We start from the raw sequence: 23,745 nt of genomic DNA on the forward strand, positions 1-23,745 counted from the left end.
AAGGGGGCTGAGAAGCTGAAGCCCCGCTTTTATGGGCCATACAGGGTGATACATAGGATTGGACATGTTGCATATGAGTTGGAGCTGCCCCAAGGCAGCAAGATTCATAACGTTTTTCATGTATCATGCCTAAACAAGGAAATAGGGCAGCAGGTGATAGTGACAGATGAGCTACCACCCATGGATGATGAGGGGCATTTGGTGTTGCAGCCAGAGGCTATCATTGATACTAGGGAGAGGCAGCTGCGGAGCAGGACGGTCCGGGAATTCTTGGTGAGGTGGAAGAATTTGCCAGATGAGGATGCCACTTGGGAGAGTGAGAAAATCTTACAACATCCATCACTTCAGTTGCTTGAGGACAAGCAACATTTTGCCAGGGGAGACTGTAATATTCCTAATTAGCCATGGCTAATTGGAATATTCGATTTTGCTCAATTTTTGCCTTCTATAGTTATTTATAAATAAAAAGGTGAGGAAGGGGGACATAACTCACTTTAAGAATATAAGTCACTTCCTAGTAGCACAACGTTGTGACTTAAATGGGAGCCAAGGGGGCTAAAGGGGGACACAGAGATGGAGCCCAAGCAAACACTTGGAGGGACTGCGCAAAAGGGAAGAAACACGTGGCAAGAGGGGAATTACGTTGGAGGAGGTGAGCCTTGGGATTGAGAGAGGCAAAGGCTATAAAGGAGAGAGAAGCCCCCTCATTTTGATCATTCAGTTATGAGCATTTGTGACAGTCATTTCGACTTTAGAGCATGCTGGCTGTTTAGCTAGTTTGCAGCACTATTTAGTGCATTGAGTGTCTTCGTTCAGAGATCTCACCCTTAGCCCCGGGGGACTTAGAGTGCCTGCTCGGGCAAGGTATTTCCATTGGCATTTCAGAAGTAGTTTCATCAACATTTTAGCAACAGTTTCATCAGCGTTTTGGAGGACTGCGCAACACTGAGGGGTGATGCAGTTCTTTCTGGCAGGAGTTCTGGGTTGAGGGTTTGTAGTAGGATTTGCTGAGAGATAGAGCAGGGGATCAACCCTTGCATATTGGAGAGCTTTGGCAGAGGTTTCAGGCAGATTGTTGGAGGGTTTCATTCAGTGGCAGCGCAGAGCTTTGAGGGACTGTGCAGAACCCCAAGGGGGCGATTTTCGGGGGTCGGCCATTTCAGAAAAGCTTTCTGGGTTTTTCTGGGTTTCTTGAGTAGAGTTCGATTCTAGAGTTTCAGCATTTTCTGAGGAGGGGAGCAACCCCAAATCCTTATTTGATTTCTAGCAGCAGCAATAGCATGACAGTTCTCCAGCAGCTTGGACGCAGTTCAGAGTGGGGCCATTCCTTTGCTATTATGAGTGTATTTTTTCACTTGCCTTGTGCAAGTCGAGGTGTTGTCTTTCTGATCACCTCTTGTACTCATTCTATTACTCAGTATAATAAAATGGCTTAACATTTCTCTCTACATTTCTTGAGTATCTGCTTATGATTATATTGTTATATGCTGCACCACTGTTATTTTTATCTGTTTGAGAATTCTCGGCTATTATACCACTTGTGTGTTTTCTCCTATACTCTTAGACAGAGTCTGGAAAGGGCTAGGTAGCTTCTGGATCTCGCCCCCTTTTCAAACGCGACATATCTGGTAAATGCCCTCCTAGTCCATCTCTGGTTGGAGTTTGCTTGTGTTTGAGGAATATTCCTGATAAGGGATATTACAGCCACATTGCGTGAGATCATGTTAAGTTGTCATGCTAAGAGGAAGCCTTCTTGAGTGATAATTCCTGTAAGTGGAATGTCTTGTGGAGAGACAAGCCACTCTTCGTGAGGGTGTATGTCCTTGCTATGACAAAGAGTCTTCCATGTACATCATCATCATTTCCAACAGTATATGAAGCGACCTCCACCATCTTGACACCGGGCCTAGAGACGTAGTCCACACTGGACGAACTCCGTTATCAAATGTCTTGTGTTTTGACTTGCTGATCGTTGTCATGTTTCCTCTTGCTTAAGCATGCATATGTGTTCTTTTATGCTCTTTTAAATGCAATTCTAACAACATCACAGAAGTAAAAGATCTTGGATGATTCTGGTAGCTGAAGGAACCCAGATCACTGATACAGAGAGAATACTGAACAAAATACTAGTGAAATGATTTCACCCTGTCACTGGAGAATCAGTGACTGATCCTGCTGCTCTAGAGGCTCTGCGTCACCCTCTGCGCAGAACTGCATCACCCTGGGAAGTTTCTGCGTCACCCCTCCTGGGTATTACGCTGCCTCTCCTTTGGATCCTCTGTTGGATGAGAAATCGACCTTCTGCCTCCCAGACTCACACCCTGGCTTCCGACAATTGAATTTCGACTTCCCTCAGCAGGAAACTCGACTTCTCCTCAAGGATTGCACTGCCTCTACGTTAGCACTACATGGGCCAACATCAGCCTTCCTCTGGATGTATTTTTGTTCTCCCTCTGCCTCGTACTCTCTGTAAATTCCTTCTTCTGAATTCTCACTGCCCCTCTGCTGCTCGAAATCTCCTCAATCGATTTCCTTGATCTCTCTGTGTGTTTTCCAAATGACCCTCAAGCCCCTTATTATATATTCCTATTAGACAACCAACGGCCTAGATTAAATCATAATCAAAGGCTCAGATTGTTTTGGATTGATCCATGGCTTTTTCTAGAAGTTTCACCCTTGATTAGATTAATACCCATTAATATTTTAATTTTCCTAAGTTTAGACTTAGGAATCCCATTAAAAATATTAATTATTTTAATAAAATCACTTTTGGGTGGAATTTCCCAAAACACTTTCTGGGTTCTTTGGAATACTTGTGCCCAAGCCTCCTTGCAAAATTCGAGGCTTAGAGCACATCCGATGCTACCCCAAATCAATAGGAAAAACCCCCCTCGAGGGGAAGACCCAGTCAAGAAATTCTTCCTTTCAATAGTATTCTTTGAAACTCTTCACCCTAGACCAATACAAGACCTTCCCTCCACACCAAGTCAGCCTCCCAGAATTTCGACCTCTTTCCAGCAACTTCGACTAGGCAACAACTTACAACAACTGGCAGCTTCCGGTAGCAGACAAACTTGGAAGACTTGGATCTCCCAATCCAGAGCGCGAAACAGAGAAAGAGAACCACCCAAATTTCTATTTTTCCTTTTCTCCTTATACCTCCCCAAACTTGCATTCATTTCTGCTTCCCGACAACAGAGTTCGCACCTTTTTCCCAGCTACAAGAGAACTTCACACTTCTTCCCAGCGACAAGAGAATTCACACTTTTTCCCAGCTACAATAGATATTGAACTTGTGTGTGAGAATGACGCTCTAAATGAATTAGATGAGCTTGATTTCATAGACTCCATGTGAGGTCGAATAGGGTTCTTGGGCTGACTTGATCTTCTTCTAGGCTGACATGGTGTGGAGGTTACATAATTCATATTTGACTCAATACTTAACCTTTTTACATGATTCAAAAGCCCAAGAAGGGTCTCTTTAAAAGTACAATGACTTTATTGACTCAGAATAAATCTAGAAGTCCTCAATGGGGACTTAGACCTAAAACATGATGACCCAAGCATGAAACCCATGCTTTAATAAGTCACAATAATAATAATAAAAATTCTTTTCTTTATTCTTTTGACAAGTACATTAATGAAGACTGAACATAGTTAGATTTTCCAACACCACTCTCAATTCCTTTTGTTGTGGATAGGATTAGAGGCCTTACGATGGATCTACTAGGACACATGGGGGTTGGATTTATGAGGATCTCTCCACTTGGAGCTCTATTGATATCTAATTGAAAACTTGTGGAGATTATTTGAGTATTTCTAATTATATGTGAAGCTCATGTTCTTCTTTCTAATTTTTGTTGATGTATGCTAGAAGTCGCTTACATAGAACATGCTTGAGAGGCCAAGGGGAAGGGCATATTTACCATGTTGGAAGGGTTTGATGTAAGGATTTTCCCTCTTATTCCATTTTCTGTTTTGCTATTGAAAGCATAAGATTGCTTCTATCAAAGAGTTGTTGCTAGTTTAATACTTCATTACAGCACACACTGTCATTGCTTTGTTTCAGAGTGGCACCTTTAGGGGGTTCCGAGTACATTTCTTCATTATTCAACAAGCTAAGGATTATTGTGTTATATATAACAGCTCTATTTGTCTTATTTATTCATAAAATTGCTTTCTTAGTTTAACCTCTTGACTACATTTGCTCTAGATTGGATAGGCACTAATCCTAGTCCCCCATCATCTCATCTTACTATGCTACAATGTATTGTTTTGCTAAAGCTGACTATTCATATTCACTTCGAGCCTTTTGTTATAGATTTAGTATTCATAACTTAGGGAAGCTCCTCTTGTGGTGGAGGAGAGCCGGCCTAAAGTGAGGCGAAGAGTAGTTGTGGTGATAGTGGTTGGCTTCACTGAGTTCCCCTAGTGTTGCACTTTGTGTTTTAGGTTTTTACCATTTTGAGTGCAGGTTCCAGAAGTAAAACAGTGGATTTGCAACATGTTTAATTGGATTTGACACTAAACAATTCTTGGTATGTATCATCATTTTTGCATGTATTAGTAATGGTTATTTTTATTATTTTAAAACTTCAAACATAAATATATTTTTAATATTTATACATTTGGGGCAATGTCCTCTATGTCCTACCCTCGACATACCCTGCCATTCTTTGAATTTTTTTTGTTTTTTTGAGGGGATCTCTTGACATACTAGTAGACATCCCTCTATTCTGGAAAACTTGTGCAACATAGTTGTCAATATATTATAGATAAAAGAGCACTTTGCAGACTTTTCTATGTTTGGTTAAGAGACTAGGCTGAAATTTTGTAGTAGAGAATAGATATGTATGTATGCTATTTTAAGGTTAATAGGCAATAAAATTACATTGAAACCGATATTCAATGTTGTTCTGATGAGTTATTGTGTTGCTTGCTGGATGATTATTTACTTTTCATATTTTCTATTTATGATCCCCTCATTTTTTCATTTTTCCTCTACAAATGGTGTATATGAATGATGTTTTGTTATCTTTATCTGTACATGTTACATATAGGCAGTTTAACAAATGTCTGCTTTAATAAATAAAGGAATCACTTAGGATTTTGTGTTTGGTCCAGATCGGCATGTTTCATCTGGAAGTGGTTGGGGAAGAATTGAGCAGTGAATATAATAGTGGGGCACTCTTCATGAAGAGTATGTCTTCAAGTTCAAATTGCCTGGCTTCAGTGCAGAGAGGCAGTAAAAGGCCCTTTTCTCAACATTCTCAGTTTAAGGCTGCAAGGTGGGATGCCCATTTTCTGTTGTCTTTTTTTTAATACTGTATAGGCACATGTAGTTACTGGATGAACCCGTTCGTTATTTTAGCTTAAACTTTGTGTGTTCAATGTTGCAAATATCTGACAGGATGAGAAGAAGATGAACCATAGATTGCACTACTAGGCTTTGGTGAGCAAAGTAAACTGATTGATATGTTGTCAAGTGAAAATAGTTTGATGGTTAAATATGATAGCATTCAAACATTATTTTAGTATAAACCCGTGAGAAATTGTTTTCATGTAAGCATTTTCTACCTGTTAACCCCATGTCAAATTACCATTTATCTTAAAACCATAGAAGGACCTGAATCACAAAATTAGAAAACTCTCAAAGCACCCATGAATCGTAAATATATGTATTTGCAATTTTGCAAGAAATTGAGGAAACTGGAGGCTATGAAGTTCACAGGGTCTTGTTAAGTTGTTTGTTCTTCTTAACCATATTTTTTTTCTTTCCCTAAAAGATGAAGAAAAAGTTCCTTCTGGCTGGATTCTTAATTTTACAAGTAACAGTCCAATGATGTACTTTTAGCTGGAACTGGCATCATTTATGCCGTAACCAAGTTCTGAGGAGCTGCATGTTTTATCTATTTGTCAACCTTCAATTCTGATATAAGATGAGGCACGAATATACAAGAGAGAAGGTGGACTTCAAATTGAAACAGAATAATAAATTCTATACAGTAAATTTCACTTCATCCCATGGTATGGAGCGCATGATAAACACAATTTTTTTCTCAATATCATTATATTGTTCCTTTTAATTATTTTAGTCATTTTTCAATCTCCTTAGACAGACGAAGAGCTCAGTATTTATGTTGTTCCTTTTGGAAGGAAAATTTGATGACAGAGACAACTATAATTTCTAATGGAATTTACTAGCACTTGTATGCTGCATAGCACAATCACTTAAATAATCATCTTAAGGAACATAAACACACAAAAATGCATTCCTAACCTGGGAGAGAGGAATTATGATCATCAGGTTTCGACACTAGTTTCAAGCCCTATTAATCTAAGAACTGTAGCATTATGCAGGTATAATTTTTCCCTTGTTGGCAAGGGGAACCTATTGTGGGTTTGTGTCTAGCATTCACAACTGATATGCTTGGATTCACCAGTAATACTTAATTTTGTTTTATATTAGAGTTCTCTTTTTGCAATCATCCATTTTCAATCAAAAATAGTGACCGATACTCCAAACACTCGAGCACAAGGCATATGTGTCAGTCCTAAGTGCAAAGATATCTCAATGCTCTTGGATTTTTTAGATTGTCAACCCTCATCAAGAACATGATACTTGTATCAGTCAGCCATAATATTGCTTTTCTTGGTAAAAGACCTAGCAGTAAATACCCTAAAATCATAGAGTAGATTCTCCGGTTGAATCTCTCTTCAAGCCTAGATATGGGTCAATTTTTGCATGTTGAATATGCTTGCAAGAAATTTACACTAATATCAATAAGCTAGCTTCAAAATTGACCCAAATTGTGATATCAGAAGTCATCCAACGACAGCAACAGCTGTGAAGATGTTAACCTTTTTTTCCAAGAAAAAAATTGTCATTTCATTTCAAGAAGAGAGGAAATTACACTTCTCATGTGCTCTTACACCATCAGATATCTGAAAGGATTTTAATCCTCACTTCAAAAAAAAAAACTATCTCAAATCTCTGACATGGGGGTGATGTCAGTTAATTAGTGCTATGGCTGCCTCCACAATTTGACGACTTGCTTTGGGGGGGCCTGCCCCACTTTAACAACGTTACAGTTACCTGCCTTTACTTAATGTCTCCAATGTTCCATTCAAGGGGGCCAATAGCTACTTTTTTCAACCCAAGTGACTGTCTTTTACCTCACATGTGGCTGGTAAGTGTTTTACCAGCCACCAGCCCATGTCATGCATTTTGACCTAAGTTGCACGAAATGCCAAAATGTCTAGAAATTTCTGAAATGGGGATGGCTGGAAACGTCACTCCCTGAAAATGGAAATGTTGCCTGAAATTGTCCAATGAAACATCATATATATGTTACAAATTACAATTAAGTTAATAACACATTATCTTGCAAGAAAAGAAAGAATGAGACACATAAATGACATTTTAGAAGGAAAACCAAGACTATATTAATTTTCATAAATGATTACATGATTAAATTAGCCTTTAGAGATGAGGCTGTACATTGAAGGTTCCGTCTCACGACTTCTATCTCCTCCGCAACATCCATCAACCGTGCCCCATGTATGAAATGCACTGCAACCCATCTTCAGGGACTAGAGCTCTGCAGTGACGCGGCTCTGGGCCACGTCAACTTCCCCATCAACACCACATAGCATCCCCACACTAGGTGGCACCACTAACCACCTCCACGTGTCACCTAAGTGCCATGTTAACACAAGATTCCATGCCATCTGCTTCTGCTGGCCTGATGATATCAAGGTGGCATCCCTTCACAATGGCATGTGTCACTTGGAAATCAACCATTTGGCTGTCCAAAATGGCCATTTCCGCCTATCACGTGGCACACCATCAACATGCCACATTAGCAACTCCGCCATGTCACGGGTACACGTCATTCGAGTCCCACGTGGCGTCCACCACCTCAATGTAAATCAAGGGTTCCACTGAGTCCCGAACCTTCCTGTAAATCAATGAATTCACATTATAAGTCTTATGGTCAACTAGTGACATTTCCACGCTAATTAATGCATCCCCATCCCTTCCCCGGAACGTACTTTTTCCTGTTACCCAGGGCATACTTTTTCTCGTCCCCCGGGATATACACATGACCGTTTCCTAGGACGTATATGTTCCTGTTTATTGATAGAAATATTTCCTGACGTGTCGCGCCCCTTCCGTCAATAGCACTATCCTCTAGCTAGACCACACAAGGATTTTTGTGCTATGCGATGTGAATAATCCACGACAAGGATCGGGGATTTTCCTTTCCCACTCTCTTGTTAACTCTGCGCCCTTTGCGAATTCCCCAATTTCTCCTTTGTAATTTTATCAGGCCCATTTGGCTCAAACACAATCCCATCTCCTTGCGACATGTGGCTTAGGAACTTAAGGATTCTAGGGACATTCCCAAGCTTCCTTGGAGCCCAGTGTTGCTCAGAACACTACTGATAGAAATGAGTTCCCCATTTCCATATCAGCACTCAACCATTGCCATGGACATAATTCAGTCCATAATCATGCCTTTTACGAGGCACTTGACAAGCCAAATAGTGGCTAACATTACTTCGCATATTAAGCACAACAACAACATACCACACTTCAAAATGGGTGCAACACAACACCATCAGACCCGATGATAAAACATGCAATGCAACATAAAGAAATGAATGGATCTAAACCAATAAAAAACCTTGGCCATGCCAAGTTGCCAACAATGATATACACACATCATAATTTAGCTCTATAACCAAGAAAATATTAGCAAACCCAAGGGTCTCCAAGCTCCTCAAACCATGAGAATAGTCACACATACATCTCATTAGAGACAACTAGGGATAACACAATTCCTACATAAAAAATGCTGATACAACCATTGTTATAGCCCATAACAACATCATTCAACAATGAACATACGTAATACAAAAAAAATACAAGTGAATGGACTTATCTATATAGCTTAATGGTTGGCAGTTGAGGGAGGAATTCCACTCTCCACCCAAATATAGGTCAACTGCACTACGATCTTTCTTGCAGCTAACCACCCACGAGCCAGATTCAAAGTCCGAGGAGTAAGTGCCAAAGGAATTTGAGTCGATGCCAATTAATTTGATTACACAGGAATCCAAATACGACCTTGTCTCCACCCACTTAGTTCAGGATTATATTCCCCATTTTCTCCACTTGTTCAACCAAGAATCCAGAGCACTCTAATGTCCATTTGCTAATCTTGCATATATCAGAAATGCACTGAGTCTTCCCTTTGCTAACCAGGAATCCAAAGCACATTGTGTTCCACTTGCTCCGTCTTGCAAGATTCCTGAATGCACAATGTCTACACCTGCTTCTTCTCTTCAACCATGCTACTTAGCATGGTCCCGCTCCAATGAAAATACTTGTTCCTCGCTTTCTTTCTTTGCCCCACGAGTTCAGTGGCAATCCCCATATGCCTAACCGGATATACAACCAACCACAACACCCAAGTAGTGTCTATGATCCTTACCAATATCAACCACGTGTCATGTGCCCATTTTTATTTTCCTCTATAATACAACTAGGATGGGCTTCCAGGGTATGTGATGGCCAGGCTGCAGGAGCAGGATTACATCATCAAGGGTTGCGGAGGGGTTTTGAGACTTTTTATGGGATCTGATGGCATTCGCTTGGCATATTCCATCATCCACACAACTTGCCTTTTGTTCCGTTGCATTCTGACAACTTAAAAAAAAAGCGGGGTTATTACTAGGCCTGACTTAATTAATTACGCTTGAGGTGGCATTCCGCGAGGATCATTTGATGAAATGCCTCAGTGTAATAGCTTGTTGGAACCGAACGAGAAGATCTATAAGATGGGATATTGAGAAGTGACTTTGAGTGGTCAGGGAGAGTATGGTGGGCGATTTACCATTTTCCCAGATTAAAAATGACTTTAATTAGTCAGTTAATTAAAAAGGGGAAAATAATTAAAAGGAGGAAAAAGGAAAAAAGTGATTTAAGTGAGTAAAATAAAATTAAAAAGTCACCTAAGATAAAGTCAAGGGAGGAGCTTCTAGAAGAATAATAAAATAATAAAATAAGATGCTTCTAGAGGCTTGGAGATCTACCTATGGAGTCTTTAAAAGGAGGAAGAGATCATTTCGGACATCTTGGAGTTGTGATATTTTCTTGTTGGAGAGGTTTGGAGAACCGAGGGTTCCCAACTTCAGCAGTAGCCCCAGGACGAAAAGCCTCAGGTGATTTAGTGAGAGGGGTGAGTAACCATCTCTCCCCTTGGTGAATTCATTCAGAATTCATAGGCGTGATTATTGATTCTAGTTTGATTTTGGAGGCCGATCCAACATTATAGCATATTTTCTACCAGCCATTACTGCAACTATTTCTTATGGAGAGTCGGGTGTAATCTTTGCCAGTAAATAAATAAAGTTGCATTATTTCTATCTCGTGTTATTTATGAGTTTATTGCAAATTTTACTTCATGTGCTGCTAATATTTATGGTATAAATGTGAAATTTTAATTGGGTTTAATGAAGGAAGTTTATGCCATAAATTTGAGTTGAAAAATCTATACAATTTTCTAAACGGGACATTACAGTGGTTTAGAGCTGGCTTTTCCTACCAGCCTGAGGATTTTAATTGCAGATTGTTCAAGGGTTTATATTGGAGGTGTCAAAAGGAAATTATTTCTAGAGAAAGAAAGATCAAATTATTCTATTTTTTGAAGACGTGGTTCAGTTGCAATAAAATATGTCTTGCTAGAGAAGCCAAAGGTCAAATCCGTTGACGATTAATTTATTTTGCAGGCCATGTGAATCATTTCAAGCTAATTCGTCAATTTGTCTTCTGGATAATAACTGTTCGACAAGGTAATGGGGAAATTGTCATTTAAATATTAATTCTTCAACAATTTTTTTTATTAAAATGGCACACATATCCAAATTTTCAAATGGCCATCGCATCAATAAAGTGACCAAGTTTATTATTGAGAATAATTATTTCAAAGGCCTCCTTATTACAAAAAAGTCGTATCAAGTTAATTTTAAAAAGGGGCAAATAATATTATCAACTCGAGATTAGGGTGGAAGCGACCAAGTTCTGCCAGGACCAAATAATTGCAAAATTGTGAAAGCCATCCAGATTATTCTCATGAGTGCCGAGGGTCAAGGTTTTCAAGAGGCTGTAAAATGTTGAAATTTGATGACTAAAAAAAGTTTCTTGCAATTCCAACCCGGTTTTAATTTCACCTTATCACTCCCATTCAGTTAAATGCCCTTTCCCATAAACATACATTCAACATATAGAATTCTGGAAATGAATTTTTGAGATTAAAACACATGGGACTGTCAACACATGCTGAAAATAAATATGGACATAAACAGACCAGCAACACACATAAAATACACAGATTTTTGGTCAACTTAGACCCAGGGAAAACCCCTTCAATCTTCTCCGAGGAAAACTTGTTAGAGAGCTCTTCAAATTTATTTATCTTTCAATTTCAGGAAAAATACATTTGTAGACAAAAAAAAACAGCAAAATGCAACTAATCTCTTTAGCCCAAAACTCCTTGAAAAGCGTGCCCACTTTTCCTCGATTTTTGTGCTCACTTGAAGCTAAAAATATGTATTGTACAAATACGACTGTACTGTATGGATTTCCGTACTGTTGTACGGATTGTACGTATTTTTTTATTATATTTATATTTTATTTATTATTTTTTATTTTTCAAAAACTTCTCTCGAATGGCATACAACTCACAACATTAAATGTTGTTCGTACTGTACCTTCTGTTGTCTTCTATGCCTTGATTTCCGTGCCCAGCTTTGCCCAAAAATCACTCATTTAGCTTGCTGCAACAAATTTCTCCTTAAGAACTTTTCTCTAGCTCTCAGCCTGCTTTCTCCAATCTGCTCATGAACCTTAAAAATATCATTTCATTTCATTTCATTTCATTGAAGAATGAATGCAATCTCTCTTTTATTTTCCCCCTTTTATTTCCCTAAATGACTTTTGGGCAACTGTAAGATCTAATGGCCCAGATTCATTTAGATCAAGGAATGAGAATAAATTTGCATTTAATTTTCACTTTCTATTTTTTAATTTACCCAATAAATGAAGTACCCACATTGAACTTTATTTCTAAAGTCACTTTTCACTTTATAATTTAACATTGACTTCACCTCTTATAAATTCACTTTCACTTTATAAAGTCACACTTAGGAAAAGAATTATTTTGGACACTTTTCCCTAGGTAGAGACTAACCCATGGGAAACCACTTGTCCAAGGTACATTAAAAATCAAATATTTAAAAATTGGTTAATAATCTAATTGAGACACTTCTAGGCAGAATTTCCAGAAACGATTTCTGGGTTTTGGAGATCTCATGTATTCTAGCCTCTCGATAAAATTTCATGGCTAGAACACATCCTATACTACAAAAACTAACACACATTCCTCCATTGGGTCCACAGAGGGTTAGCTCGTCCCTTCCCCTTGCCTTCACCTTGGGTCAGCCCTGGAATGATACCCCGGAGGTTGATGCAGCTAAAAAGAAAAAATCATATTTGGCCACATTCAACAAGAAAATGTACCACAAAATGCAAAAGATGGCTGGGACAAACACATTTAGCACGTGGGCAAAAACCAATACATGAGCTCTCCCCCTTCATCATGGCCATCACCCTGGTTCCTACAGGTTCTATGAACCTCTCTTATCATATAAGAATCCATGATTGTCCCAACCCTTGGTGGGCAATCAACTACCCTACCATTAAAGGGGGGTATTCACTGCTATATCTTATGCATCATGCTCTTACCCCTTGAGCCCCGAGTAGTTAATCAAAGAAAACCATAAAAAGGCAAAAGGAATATAAAGAAGGGTGGAAAAATCAAGGTCGGGGAACCTCATGTACCACAATTTCTCCCTCCTATACATTATAAATCCAAGTGCGGGCTTCCCTTTTATTATCTACCATTGTACCCCAGCATGTGGCCCAAGGCTTCCCCCTCTCATCCCCTATTTCATTCGCCTATTTGTCACATGCCACCACCTTTTGAAGGATGTACCTTGAATATATCATCCCCTTTAGAAGTAGAAACCACCTAATAGGATACTTGGTTAACCCCATTTGGAGTTTAGGAGACATTGGCACATCCCAAAGCCCATTATGGTAGGGCAGTCCATTATGAAGTCCCTACTTGTGGTCGAGGATTGGTAAGCTCATTTACCTGATTTCTCTAATGACTTGTTGTACTGGAAGGCTAGGGGATGCATTGGATCTTATGCAGGATTGCAGATGGTCTTCATCTTGGGTTTGGTCTCCCTATATGGGGTCCTAATCCTCCAGAGGGCTACATTGGCACATGTAGGGTGTGTGTCGAGAGCCATGGGCCTCCACAACAGTAGACAACATTCCATGGATCCCTGAGGATGGTCAGAGATGCTCGAGATACTCTTATTGGACGAGGAAGATGCACCTGGTTCACCTTTTCCTAACTGGCCCCACAGATGTACCATGCACTTGGCAGCTGACCCAAGACTTGTAGGATGATGTGGCATCCCCTACACCATCATCAGAGCCCTTTCAGACGATCTACAGGAATCCTCGACTCATTTGGAGACCCATGAGGTTATTATTGTGCTCCCACACCCATTGGGAGCACCACAAGTTTATTGCTTGGAGAACAGGGGGCCGACCCCTTGTCCATCACTTTTGAGGGTCCTACTCTTCATTATGGAACCCATGGACCTCATCAGGCCTCTTGGAGGGCCCTATGACTTGTATTATTCATCATCTGACCTCTTAAGAGGCTTATTCTTTCATTTGTGAGCTAGTTTAGTGGGCTTGTCACCGAAGGTTAGATTATTAGCACATTATTTTATTTTTGGGGCTTATGTAGGCCAAGGAGACTAATTCAGACTCCTCATTAGTGTATAAATACAAGTGAGATGAGTTCATTTGCTCATCATCACTTTGGATTGGATATCTTCTCTCTCTTGAGAATTTCATACTTTTTCTTGGAGGGTGAATTGGAGCTTTATGGATGAATTTTAATGTGTGGATTTGGTTTATCTTGTCTTGGAGCTTCTCTATTTTCAAAATGTGGATGGATGGATATGTTCTATTACATGTAAGTACATGCTTTTAAGACTATTCTTGTTTTACTTTGTCATATACATTGGATTGGGATTTTCGCTATGTTTAGGGCTAACTGCTGCATGCATTTACTGCTTAAATTGTTTGTCTCTATATAGCATCTCTCGATGTATGGGCCACGTAATTTGAATCAAATTTCCTAGGGATAATTCTATCAACAGATTCATCTTGATAAGCCATCTCCTTTTGCAAGTCGAAGTATAAAAGCTGTAAGGTTGCTTCCCTTTGCCCTAGAAGGCTAGTGAGGTAATCTTAAGGCCTCCTTGACTAAGAAACAAAGTCCTCTTTCATATTTATCATAGAACCCATTCTCCCAAGACTAAGGCACTAATTTACCAAGAGGTGGTTACTCTAAATCAATTCTTTTTCACCTTTTCCTACGTCTAGCTAGGTTGGGTCACCTAGGGCATCATTTTCCTGATAAAATAGCCTTCCAAAATGTTCGATGTCCTAGTATCCCCTGTTCTGTTGTCTCCTTAAGGCCTCCTCCAATTTTGAAGCCATTATGACGGTGGAGTTGTGAGAAAAGCCGAGCCCTAGCTCCGAGATCAAACTCTGCCTTGGTATCCCCAAGGCCAATGCCTCATAAGATCAAATCAACACCTTTAAGTGAAAATCCTTTCTTTGATCCTTTCCCCCTTCTTGTCTAGGTTAAGAATATCATTGGTTGCTAAACTCTTATCTCCTAACCTAGGCTGGGTCCACTTGGTCCCATATGGTCTTGTTTCTTTGAAAAGACAATTCTTCAAGAACCATCCGGAATACCAATTTCAATAAGGATTTTAGGGATTAGGAAACTCTTTCACAAGTTATATTCCCTAAACCTAACCCTCACATCCTCCCATCCTTCTTCTAGAAGACATTGTACCTTGCTTAGAAAGCAAGCAAGCTCTATTCTTCAACCTCTTCTGGAAAGGGATTATTTGGGTCACTCCATATCCACCTATTGATTTATCCTTCATTGGTGACTCCATAATATACTGGGTCTCCTCCCATCGGTGAAAGTCCGTACATAGTATGGAGCCTTAGCTAAGGTGACAATGGGCTAAGTCTCCATTTGTTGCCCTTGGTCTAGCATTTTCCCTTTAGGTCCCCTGCTAGTTTGAGCAGTGACATACCCATCAATTATATCAATAAAATGGCTCAACTCAATGTAGTTTATGGAGATTTTGGGTGTTTAATGTGCCGTAAATTTGCACGTGTGCTTTTGCTATGTTTGCTTTGTTTATCATTGTAAATTTCCACTAGGAATATTACAGTGGTATAAAAGCTCATAGTCTTCGCTCAACTTGTGGCAGAAGCATTAGTCTATGACACCAGAATACCAACAAAATGCAACTTACTGGAGGCAGAGGTATAGGAGCAGAGAGAGGCAGTTACAAATTACACCAGATCCGGTGACAGTTGAACCAGAGGTCAAAAGGTCAAACATGGGGGATAATCAGGGAAACAAAAGGAGTAAAGAGGAGGAGTTTGCCCAACTGTAATATTCCCAATTTTGATTTTTAGCATTAGAGATGAGTTTGGGGAGAGTACGCAATTCTGGCACCGGTTCTTAGGAGGAAAAGGGAATATTGCGGCTCTAGTGGAATGTGGGGTCCACAAGAAAAGAAATTCGACCCAAGGAAGGAACTCACACTCTTGGAGGAGAGAGGAAAGAGAAGGGAGTGCGAATTAGGGGAGAGAGAGAGAGTGGGGACCACAAGGAGAGAAGGGGCCACGAATTATAAATAGAGCTTGGGGGTCTCACTTTTGGGCATCTTTGATCATTTGACAATCTAACAATTGTTCTCTTGAGCTGCTTAGCCAAGACAACTGTGCTGTTTAGCACAAGGAATTTTTGAGTGGGAATTCCACCCTCATTTCAGAGAACTTCGAGTGTCTCCCTAGTGAGGTAATTTGGGGAGCTCAATTCAGAGTTTCCTTTGGGCATCATTGTAGGAGTTTGTTTAGAAGTACACATTTCTTGGGCACAAAGGTATTTTTGGGAAGCACATTGTGGGAGCAAGCGTGGATTAGAGACTCTGGGGTTTGCAGGAGATTTTCTTATTGTTAGACTAGAGTTTGGATAGGGATTTTCGAGCTGGATTGGAGGCTATTATTTGGATTGATATTCCTACCTCTTGACAGGGATGCAAAAGCCAATTCATGGTGCTTAGGGGAGGATGTTCTCGGAGAATTGCCCTTCGGGAATTTACAGGAAATTTCCTTGGGGGAGTACGAAACTATGGAGTGATTTTCAGGGCCAGAGGTACATGCTTCAGTATGGGACGAATTTGCCTTCCTAGGGCGTGTGCAGGCATTTTCTGGGCTAGCTTGCGGCAATAAAATCACATAGAGTTAGCGTGATTTGAAGGTTAGACTCTCACCTCTCTTCCCGGAGAAATATTGTTGAGATTTCCAACTTAGTGGAGGAGTTTTGGAGCAGGGATTTAGCAGAGATTTCTGAACTGGGTGTTGGGCCAGCAGTTGGAGGAGAAGCACCAAATTTGGGTAATTCCGAGAGGTTGGAATTAGTCCAAATCATTTTTGGGTTTTGCCGGACTAACCTCAAGGACTCTGCTCCTAATTTTGCAAAATTTTTGGAGGAGTTTCGGTGCCCCAAACGTGAGGAGTTATTTGGCAGCTAGTTGGAAGGAGTGAGCTCAAATTTTGGGGGGTGGTCGGTAAAACTAGGCCCAATCCTTTTTGGATCTTCCTGGGTTTATTGAGGAGAGGCCAAGATTAATTTGGCAGAATTTTCTGATCAGCCTAGAGGGCTCAAACATGGATACCTTTCCCACTAGTAGTGCAAATTTTCCAGGGGAGCACAGAGCATAGAGGAGGAGCTACTTCCCATAATCCGAACACCTTGTTTTCTCACCTGGGATTTGTTTAGCTTGCATTTGGCAAGCTCAGGTGCACTTGTTCTTGCCTATTGTACTTCTACCATGATATATAATAAATTGGCTCAGCAACGTAGTTCGTGGTGCATATTCATGGTCGTTTAGGATTTGTCTAAGGGTATTGAGGAGCTGAGGCAGCAAACTTGCAACAACAACAAGGGCAAATGGATTCAAGGGGAATTTCAAATTGGCGAGGGCTCCGACACTTCGTATCACCACGGGGTTCATGGCCCGAACACACCCCTCATTCCCAATACACCACCTAGGTCAACTATTCCCACATTTATAGCATTCGATGCTAGAGGGCCTCAAGGGCAAGAGGAGATGCCCATGGGGGACTATTTTGTGGAGTATCAGTCCTATGGGCCTGACTTTAGAGAGGCCATTACCTTCAGGGACTTTTTTCAGTTGAAAGGTAACAACAGGGGAAAAGGGCAAGGCGGAGGAAGCTACACACATGGTATTGATTTGCAGCGCACCATGGGAAGATTGTTCCTCCCAACTTTTGATGGTTTGTCCAAGAGCTCAGCGAAAGCATGGGTTGAGAAGTTAGATGTCTACTTCCAACTCAACTAGATGATGGAGGGGGAGGCAATTAAGATTGCCATGTTGCATTTAGAGGGAGAAGCCCACGACTGGTGGTTCCATGGGCTAACCACGATGGGGCATGCAGGGGTTACAACCTATGAGGATTTCACTAGGAGGGTGTTGGAGTGGTTTGAGAGGAGAGACCTAGAGGAGCATTTTGGGGAGTTGATAAGGCTCAAGCAGACATGGAGTGCTGAGGCCTACATCTCCGAGTTCCTGAGGTTGTAAGTGATGGTACCTGACCTATTAGAGGCTAGAAGGATTTTCATGTTCGTAGAGGGGTTAGCAGAGTCACTGAGGGGATTAGTGAATTTCAATAGGCCCACCACCTTGCAGGACACAGTTGGGAGAGCGTGAGACTTGCAGGATGCCCTACCCAGGACCAGAGCGCTAGTACCACCCAGACAGGGGTTATAATAGAGGGGGAGAGACACTAGGGCTCCACCACCGAGAGCCAAACAGGGGCGAGGACATTTGGATGAGGAGACGCAGAGAGATCTCCAGAGGAGGAAGCTATGCTTCACCTATCAGGAACCGTGGGCACCTGGGCATAAATGCACATCAGGCAAGACCCACTACATTGAGGTCTACTCTGACAGTGACCATGAGGACGATGTAGAGTTGGAGGCAGGTGGAGATGATAGTGTGGAACACGTGGAGAGGGGACCACCACCACCATCACCAGGGGGAGCCCCTTTCACACTAGAGGAGGGGTCCTTGCGTCCTTGCATGGGGTACCTAAGTTTTTAATGTTGATGATGAAAGGCGCAGTGTAGGGGCAATGTGTCTCAATTTTGGTGGACAGTGGGGCCACCCACAACTTCATTGATGCATAGATAGTGTAGAGGAGAGGGATCACCATCGAGGAGTTTGAGGGGTTCTCAGTCCTTGTGCCGGGGGACAGGACCATGTAGTGTACACGCTATGTTCCCACTTTGACAGTGACTATGGGGAACTATTCAGTCATGGATCATTTCTTCGTGGTGGATGTACCAGACACCAATGTGGTGATGGGTGTCCAGTGGCTCTATTCTCTTGGTCGGGTCACTACTGATTGGAGGAAATTGGAGATGGAGTTTACAGGGCCAGATGGCAACTTGGTTGTCCTTAGGGGCATGCACTCTTACCCACCACAGACTGTTTCAACACACAGGATGGAGGCTGACCTGAGGCATGGTGACATTGAGTGGGCGGTGGAGTTGAGGATTTCTGAGGCTGGGGGTCAGCCCAGGCCACCACACCCTGACGTACAAGCCATCTTAGATAGGTACCCAGTGGTGTTTGGAGACATACTGCCAGGGCAGCCACCTGACTGGGGGTTTGAGCACACGATTGAGTTAGAGCCAAGGGTACAAGTCGTGATTACCACCCCGTACAAACATCCCAAGGCTTACAGGGATGAGATTGAGAGGGTCATTCATGAGCTGTTGGCACTTGGGCATATTAGGCCTACCTCTAACCCTTTTGCTTTATCAATTATCCTAGTGAAGAAGAAGGATGGGACCTTACGCATGTGCATAGACCCTGAAGAACTGCTACCCCATCCCACACATAGATGAGTTGAGAGGGGCTAAGTTCCTCTCTAAGATCGACTTGCGTTCGATGTACCACCAAATCAGAGTGAGGGAGCAGGACGTCCCTAAGACTGCCTTCAGGTGTCACTATGGGCACTTTGAGTTCTTGGTTATGCCCTTCGGGCTAACCAACGCACCAACCACTTTCCAGTCCTGCATGAACCACATGTTTCATGGGCAGTTGCGAAAATTCGTGTTGGTGTTCTTCGATGATATTTTGATCTATAGCCAGACCTGGGAGGAGCACTTGCAGCACTTGGAGACGGTGTTGCGTATTTTGGAGGAGCAACAATTTTACGCCAAGTTGTCCAAGTGTGAGTTCGGGTTGACAGAGATGCTCTATTTGGGGCATATTATTGGGGAGGATGGCGTGAGAGTACATGAGGAGAAGATCAGGGCCATCCGGGACTGGCCAGTGCCCCGGAATGTGACAGAGTTGAGGGGTTTCGTGGGTATCTGTACCTACTATAGGAAGTTCGTGAAGGGCTTCTCTCAGTTAGCAACTCCCCTCACTAATTTGATGAAGAAGGGGGCGTTTGAGTGGACAGATGGGGCACAAGAGGCTTTTGAGCGCCTCAAATAAGTTATGAGCAGTTGCCCGGTGTTGGCACTCCTAGATTTTGCACAACCCTTTATACTTGAGTGCGATGCATCCTGGGAGGGTGTAGGAGCAGTCTTGATGTAGGGGGTACACCCGATAGCTTTCGAGAGTCGGAAGCTACTGCTCCACGAGAGGTTGTACTCCATCTACAACAAAGAGATGTTAGCCATCATGCATGCGCTAGCCAAGTTCAGGCAACACTTGGTGGAAAACAGGTTTCGGGTGAGGACAAACCACAACAACCTTAGATTCCTCTTGGAGCAGAAGCAACTACAAGAGAGGCAACAGAAGTGGGTGAGCAAGCTTAAGGCATATGACTTTGACATTGAGTATGTCAAGCGTAAACATGATGTGGTAAGCTGATACATTGTCCAGGAGGTCGACCAACAATTCATTGATGAGCATTACGCTAGATTGGAGGGCGCAATTGCTAGTGGAGTATTCCAAGAACTGATTTGCATGTGAGGTTCTTGATTGTGTAGTGACGGATGATCGGGACAGGGTGATGAACGAGGTGATTTAATTTTGGATTGGATTTATTTAGCGCCCAACTCCTAGTTGAGGGAGAAGATCATGCAGGCTGCCCATGACTCACCGTTAGCAGGGCATTAGGGGTTTACCAAGACATACAGGGCTATAAGGGAGCGCTTTGCATGAAGGGGCCTTAAGGATGACGTTTCGAGGCATGTCTGGGAGTGTGATACGTGCCAAAGAAACAAGGGTGAGTAGACACACCCTGTTGGGTTTCTACAGCCTCTTCCTATCCCTTAGGGGAAATGAGAGAGCATATTGATGGATTTTATCACTGGGTTGCTCACAATCTAGGGCAAGTACTGCATATATGTGGTGGTAGACAGATTGATGAAGTTTGCCCACTTCCTTGCTATTTTATCCTAGTCTTCAGCCTCACAGGTGGCTGAACTATTTTTCAAGGAGGTATTTCAGCTTCATGGTCTTCTGAAGACCATTGTTAGTGATCGGGACAACAGGTTCATGGGGGGGATTTTCGCAAGAGTTGTTTCGACTGGTGGGCACAGAGCTCACCCCGAGTACAGGTTACCATCCCCAGACTGATGGGCAGATGGAGATAGTCAACAAATGGCTGGAGGGCTACCTACACAACTATGTGATGGTCCGTCAACGTGCATGGATACAATGGTTGCTTTTGGGCGAGTACTGCTACAACACAACGTACCACATGTCCATAGGTATGTCCCCATTCAGAGATTTATATGGTTATGATGCATTATCTTTCGCTGATGTGATGTTTGGAGACAGCAAGGCCCCTAGGGCCAAGGATTGGATTCAGGAGAGCCAAGATATCTTGGGGGCTCTCAAAGATAACCTACAGACTGCGCAAAACCAACGAAAACTCTTTGCATACAAGGGCCGAGTAGAAAGGCAATTTGAGGTTGGGGATTTGGTCTTCTTGACTCTTCATATGAGGTGGCATATGAGCTGGAGCTACCCTTGGGAAGCCAAGTTCATAACATTTTCCATGTGTCTTGCCTGAAAAGGGCATTGGGTTAGCAACTGACGACAACTACAACGCTGCCACCCATGGATGATGAGGGGCACTTGGTTCTGGATCCAGAGGCTATTTTGGACACCTATGAGAGACACTTGCGGAACAAGGTCATCAAAGAATTTTTTATCAGATGGAGGTATTTACCTGAAGAGGACAAGCAACATTTTGGTGGGGAGGACTGTGATATTCCCACTTAGCAATATTGCTAAGGGGAAATATCAATTTGACCATTTTGTCTTATTTTTCATTTGTACTTAGGAAAAGTGGGTTATGGAGCCCCACTTTAATTTTGAAGCTAAGGAAAGGCCCAAACATTAGAGAAAGGGAAGAAAATCGAAGTGCTAGTGGAAGGTGGGGACCACTCATGGAGAAATACGACCCCCCTAGGAAATACACACTCCTTGGAGGGAAAATGATGGGGAGTTCGATGGCTGGGCCCACATGGGAAATTGGGAGGCACATTGACAAAAGAGGAGAAGGCACTCATTTTTGGGATTCTTGATCATTTGAGCATTTACCTTGACTAGCACGCTTGAGTTGGAGGCCAAGTCTGCATGTGCTGTTGAGCACAAGAGATTTTCAAGCGAGAATCTCACCCCTTGCTTCAGTGGACTTCGAGTGCCAGCCCTAGGAGGGAATTCCATCAGTTTCAGATCGATCCAGGGGCATTTCAGCGTGTTCTTGGAGCAGCTTCAGTAGAGACAGTGTAGGCTTGCGCAGTCCCTTTCCTTGCCACACGTGGGACACATAGAGGAGGTTGATTTTGGGGCTGAGATTGTGGGAGCAACCTGGAAGGGAGTTTTACTGAGTTTGTCAACCATTTTGGGAGCATTTGGTAGCCTTATTTGCAGGTGGGTCGAAATACCCAGCAGTTGGAGGAGCTAGGGGAAATTGGGCCAAAATTCCAAGATAAACATTTGGCCAATTCCTTTGTGGGTTATTGATGGAGAGCCCGGGGTTAATTTTCTGGAATTTTTGAGCGCCGGAGAAGGCCCTAGCAACCATTGTTTGCAGCGAGCAGTGTAGTTTTCACTGGGGCAATGCAGAGATAGTTAGGGACAGCCACATTGCATGTTAGAGAAGCTGATTCCATCACCTGGACATTGTTAGCCTTCCCTGGGCAAGCCCAGGTGCATGCTTTTTGATCTTACCTTTGTACCCATCAATTAAATCAATAAAATGGCTCAACTCAATGCAGTTTATGGAGATTTCTAGGTGTTTAATGTGCTGTAAATTTGTGTGTGTGTCTTTGCTATGTTTTCTTTGTTTATCATTGTAATTTTCCACTAGGAATATTACATTGAAGCTCTCTATTTTGGAACAATAAAACAAAAGTTTTTGGGGTTACTACTGTGGATTTTTTCTTCCATGGATATGGTAATATTGTTTCATTGAGCTTTAAATTTCTATTTGTGCTTATATTTGGTATGCCCATTTGCTTTTATAGAACCACTAGTGTATAGATATCTTGCACTGGTGGTTGGATCTGAAGAATACTATAGGATTTGCCATGGCGTCGTTTTTTGCTAAACTACTAAAACTTCCTTCCATTGTATTTTTCTTATCTCATATAGATCTAACAAAATTATTTTAAATCGTGTAGAAAGTATTTGATTGAAATAGATCTCAAGTGTGAGGAGATGTTTTCGGCTAAACCATCCCACTCTTGAGCATTGAAGTGGAAGAACCCACTCTATTTTCCTTGAAGATTTATCTAACAATTTTTATTGCAGGATTTCTAGATGTGGGCTTGATGAAAATCATTTACTTTATTTACTTATCTAAATTAAAGAGATATAAAAGGATAGATCTGCTAATTAGAGTTGTAAATTATTGTAAAATTTTGTAGATAAATTGTAAATAATTCCTCTATCCCTTGTATATATTTTCTTCTTTGTATATATAGCCATTTGGGGTTTTGATTTTTTCTTGTGGATTTGAAGGGGACAACTAGGTTTTTCTCCTTGAATTCGTGTTGCAAGTGAATCATCTCAAGATCAAGGGATAAAGCCGATATTTTGAAGGATTTAATTTTCTAATTTTCTAATAATATTTGGAGGCCTGCATAATTTCTAAATTTTTTTAGGCCGAGTGCCTTTACAGGCTTATTCTTGTTTATCCAAAGTAAATATCTTCAAGGATTTTTATATCAAAAAATTGTACAATTTTTGCATCAATTTGTGGAAAATTGCTTGGTTCCTTTAATGAGTTCTTTTTGGGTAGATCTAAAAGTAGATTTTTGAGGTTGTAAACTAAATTTTCGCCATCTATTCTTTGATCCGCTTGGTGTCAAGGCATTTAACCTTTGCTATTTTGCAGAGAAAGGCAATTTTTTTTCTTTGAAGGGGATTTACATTATTTTTTGTGCAGGAATCCACTGCTTGTGGGCTTGATTTAATTTCTGAAATTTCTTGATC

General features: G+C 41.6%; 1 protein-coding gene across 1 annotated transcript in view; it reads left to right on the forward strand.

The window, feature by feature from the left end:
* The window catches only part of LOC149179197 (uncharacterized), a 459,862-nt gene that overhangs the window by 59,985 nt on the left and 376,132 nt on the right, over positions 1 to 23,745 (forward strand). The window contains 1 exon segment of the mRNA XM_089423794.1: positions 5,125 to 5,288. Coding sequence (XP_089279920.1) covers positions 5,125 to 5,288 — 164 coding nt within the window.

This window comes from Pinus tabuliformis, chromosome 4_1 (assembly GCF_031772625.1).
Source record: "Pinus tabuliformis cultivar Carrire ecotype Pingquan chromosome 4_1, CPIR1, whole genome shotgun sequence".
In the NCBI taxonomy this organism is placed as follows: Eukaryota; Viridiplantae; Streptophyta; class Pinopsida; order Pinales; family Pinaceae; genus Pinus; species Pinus tabuliformis.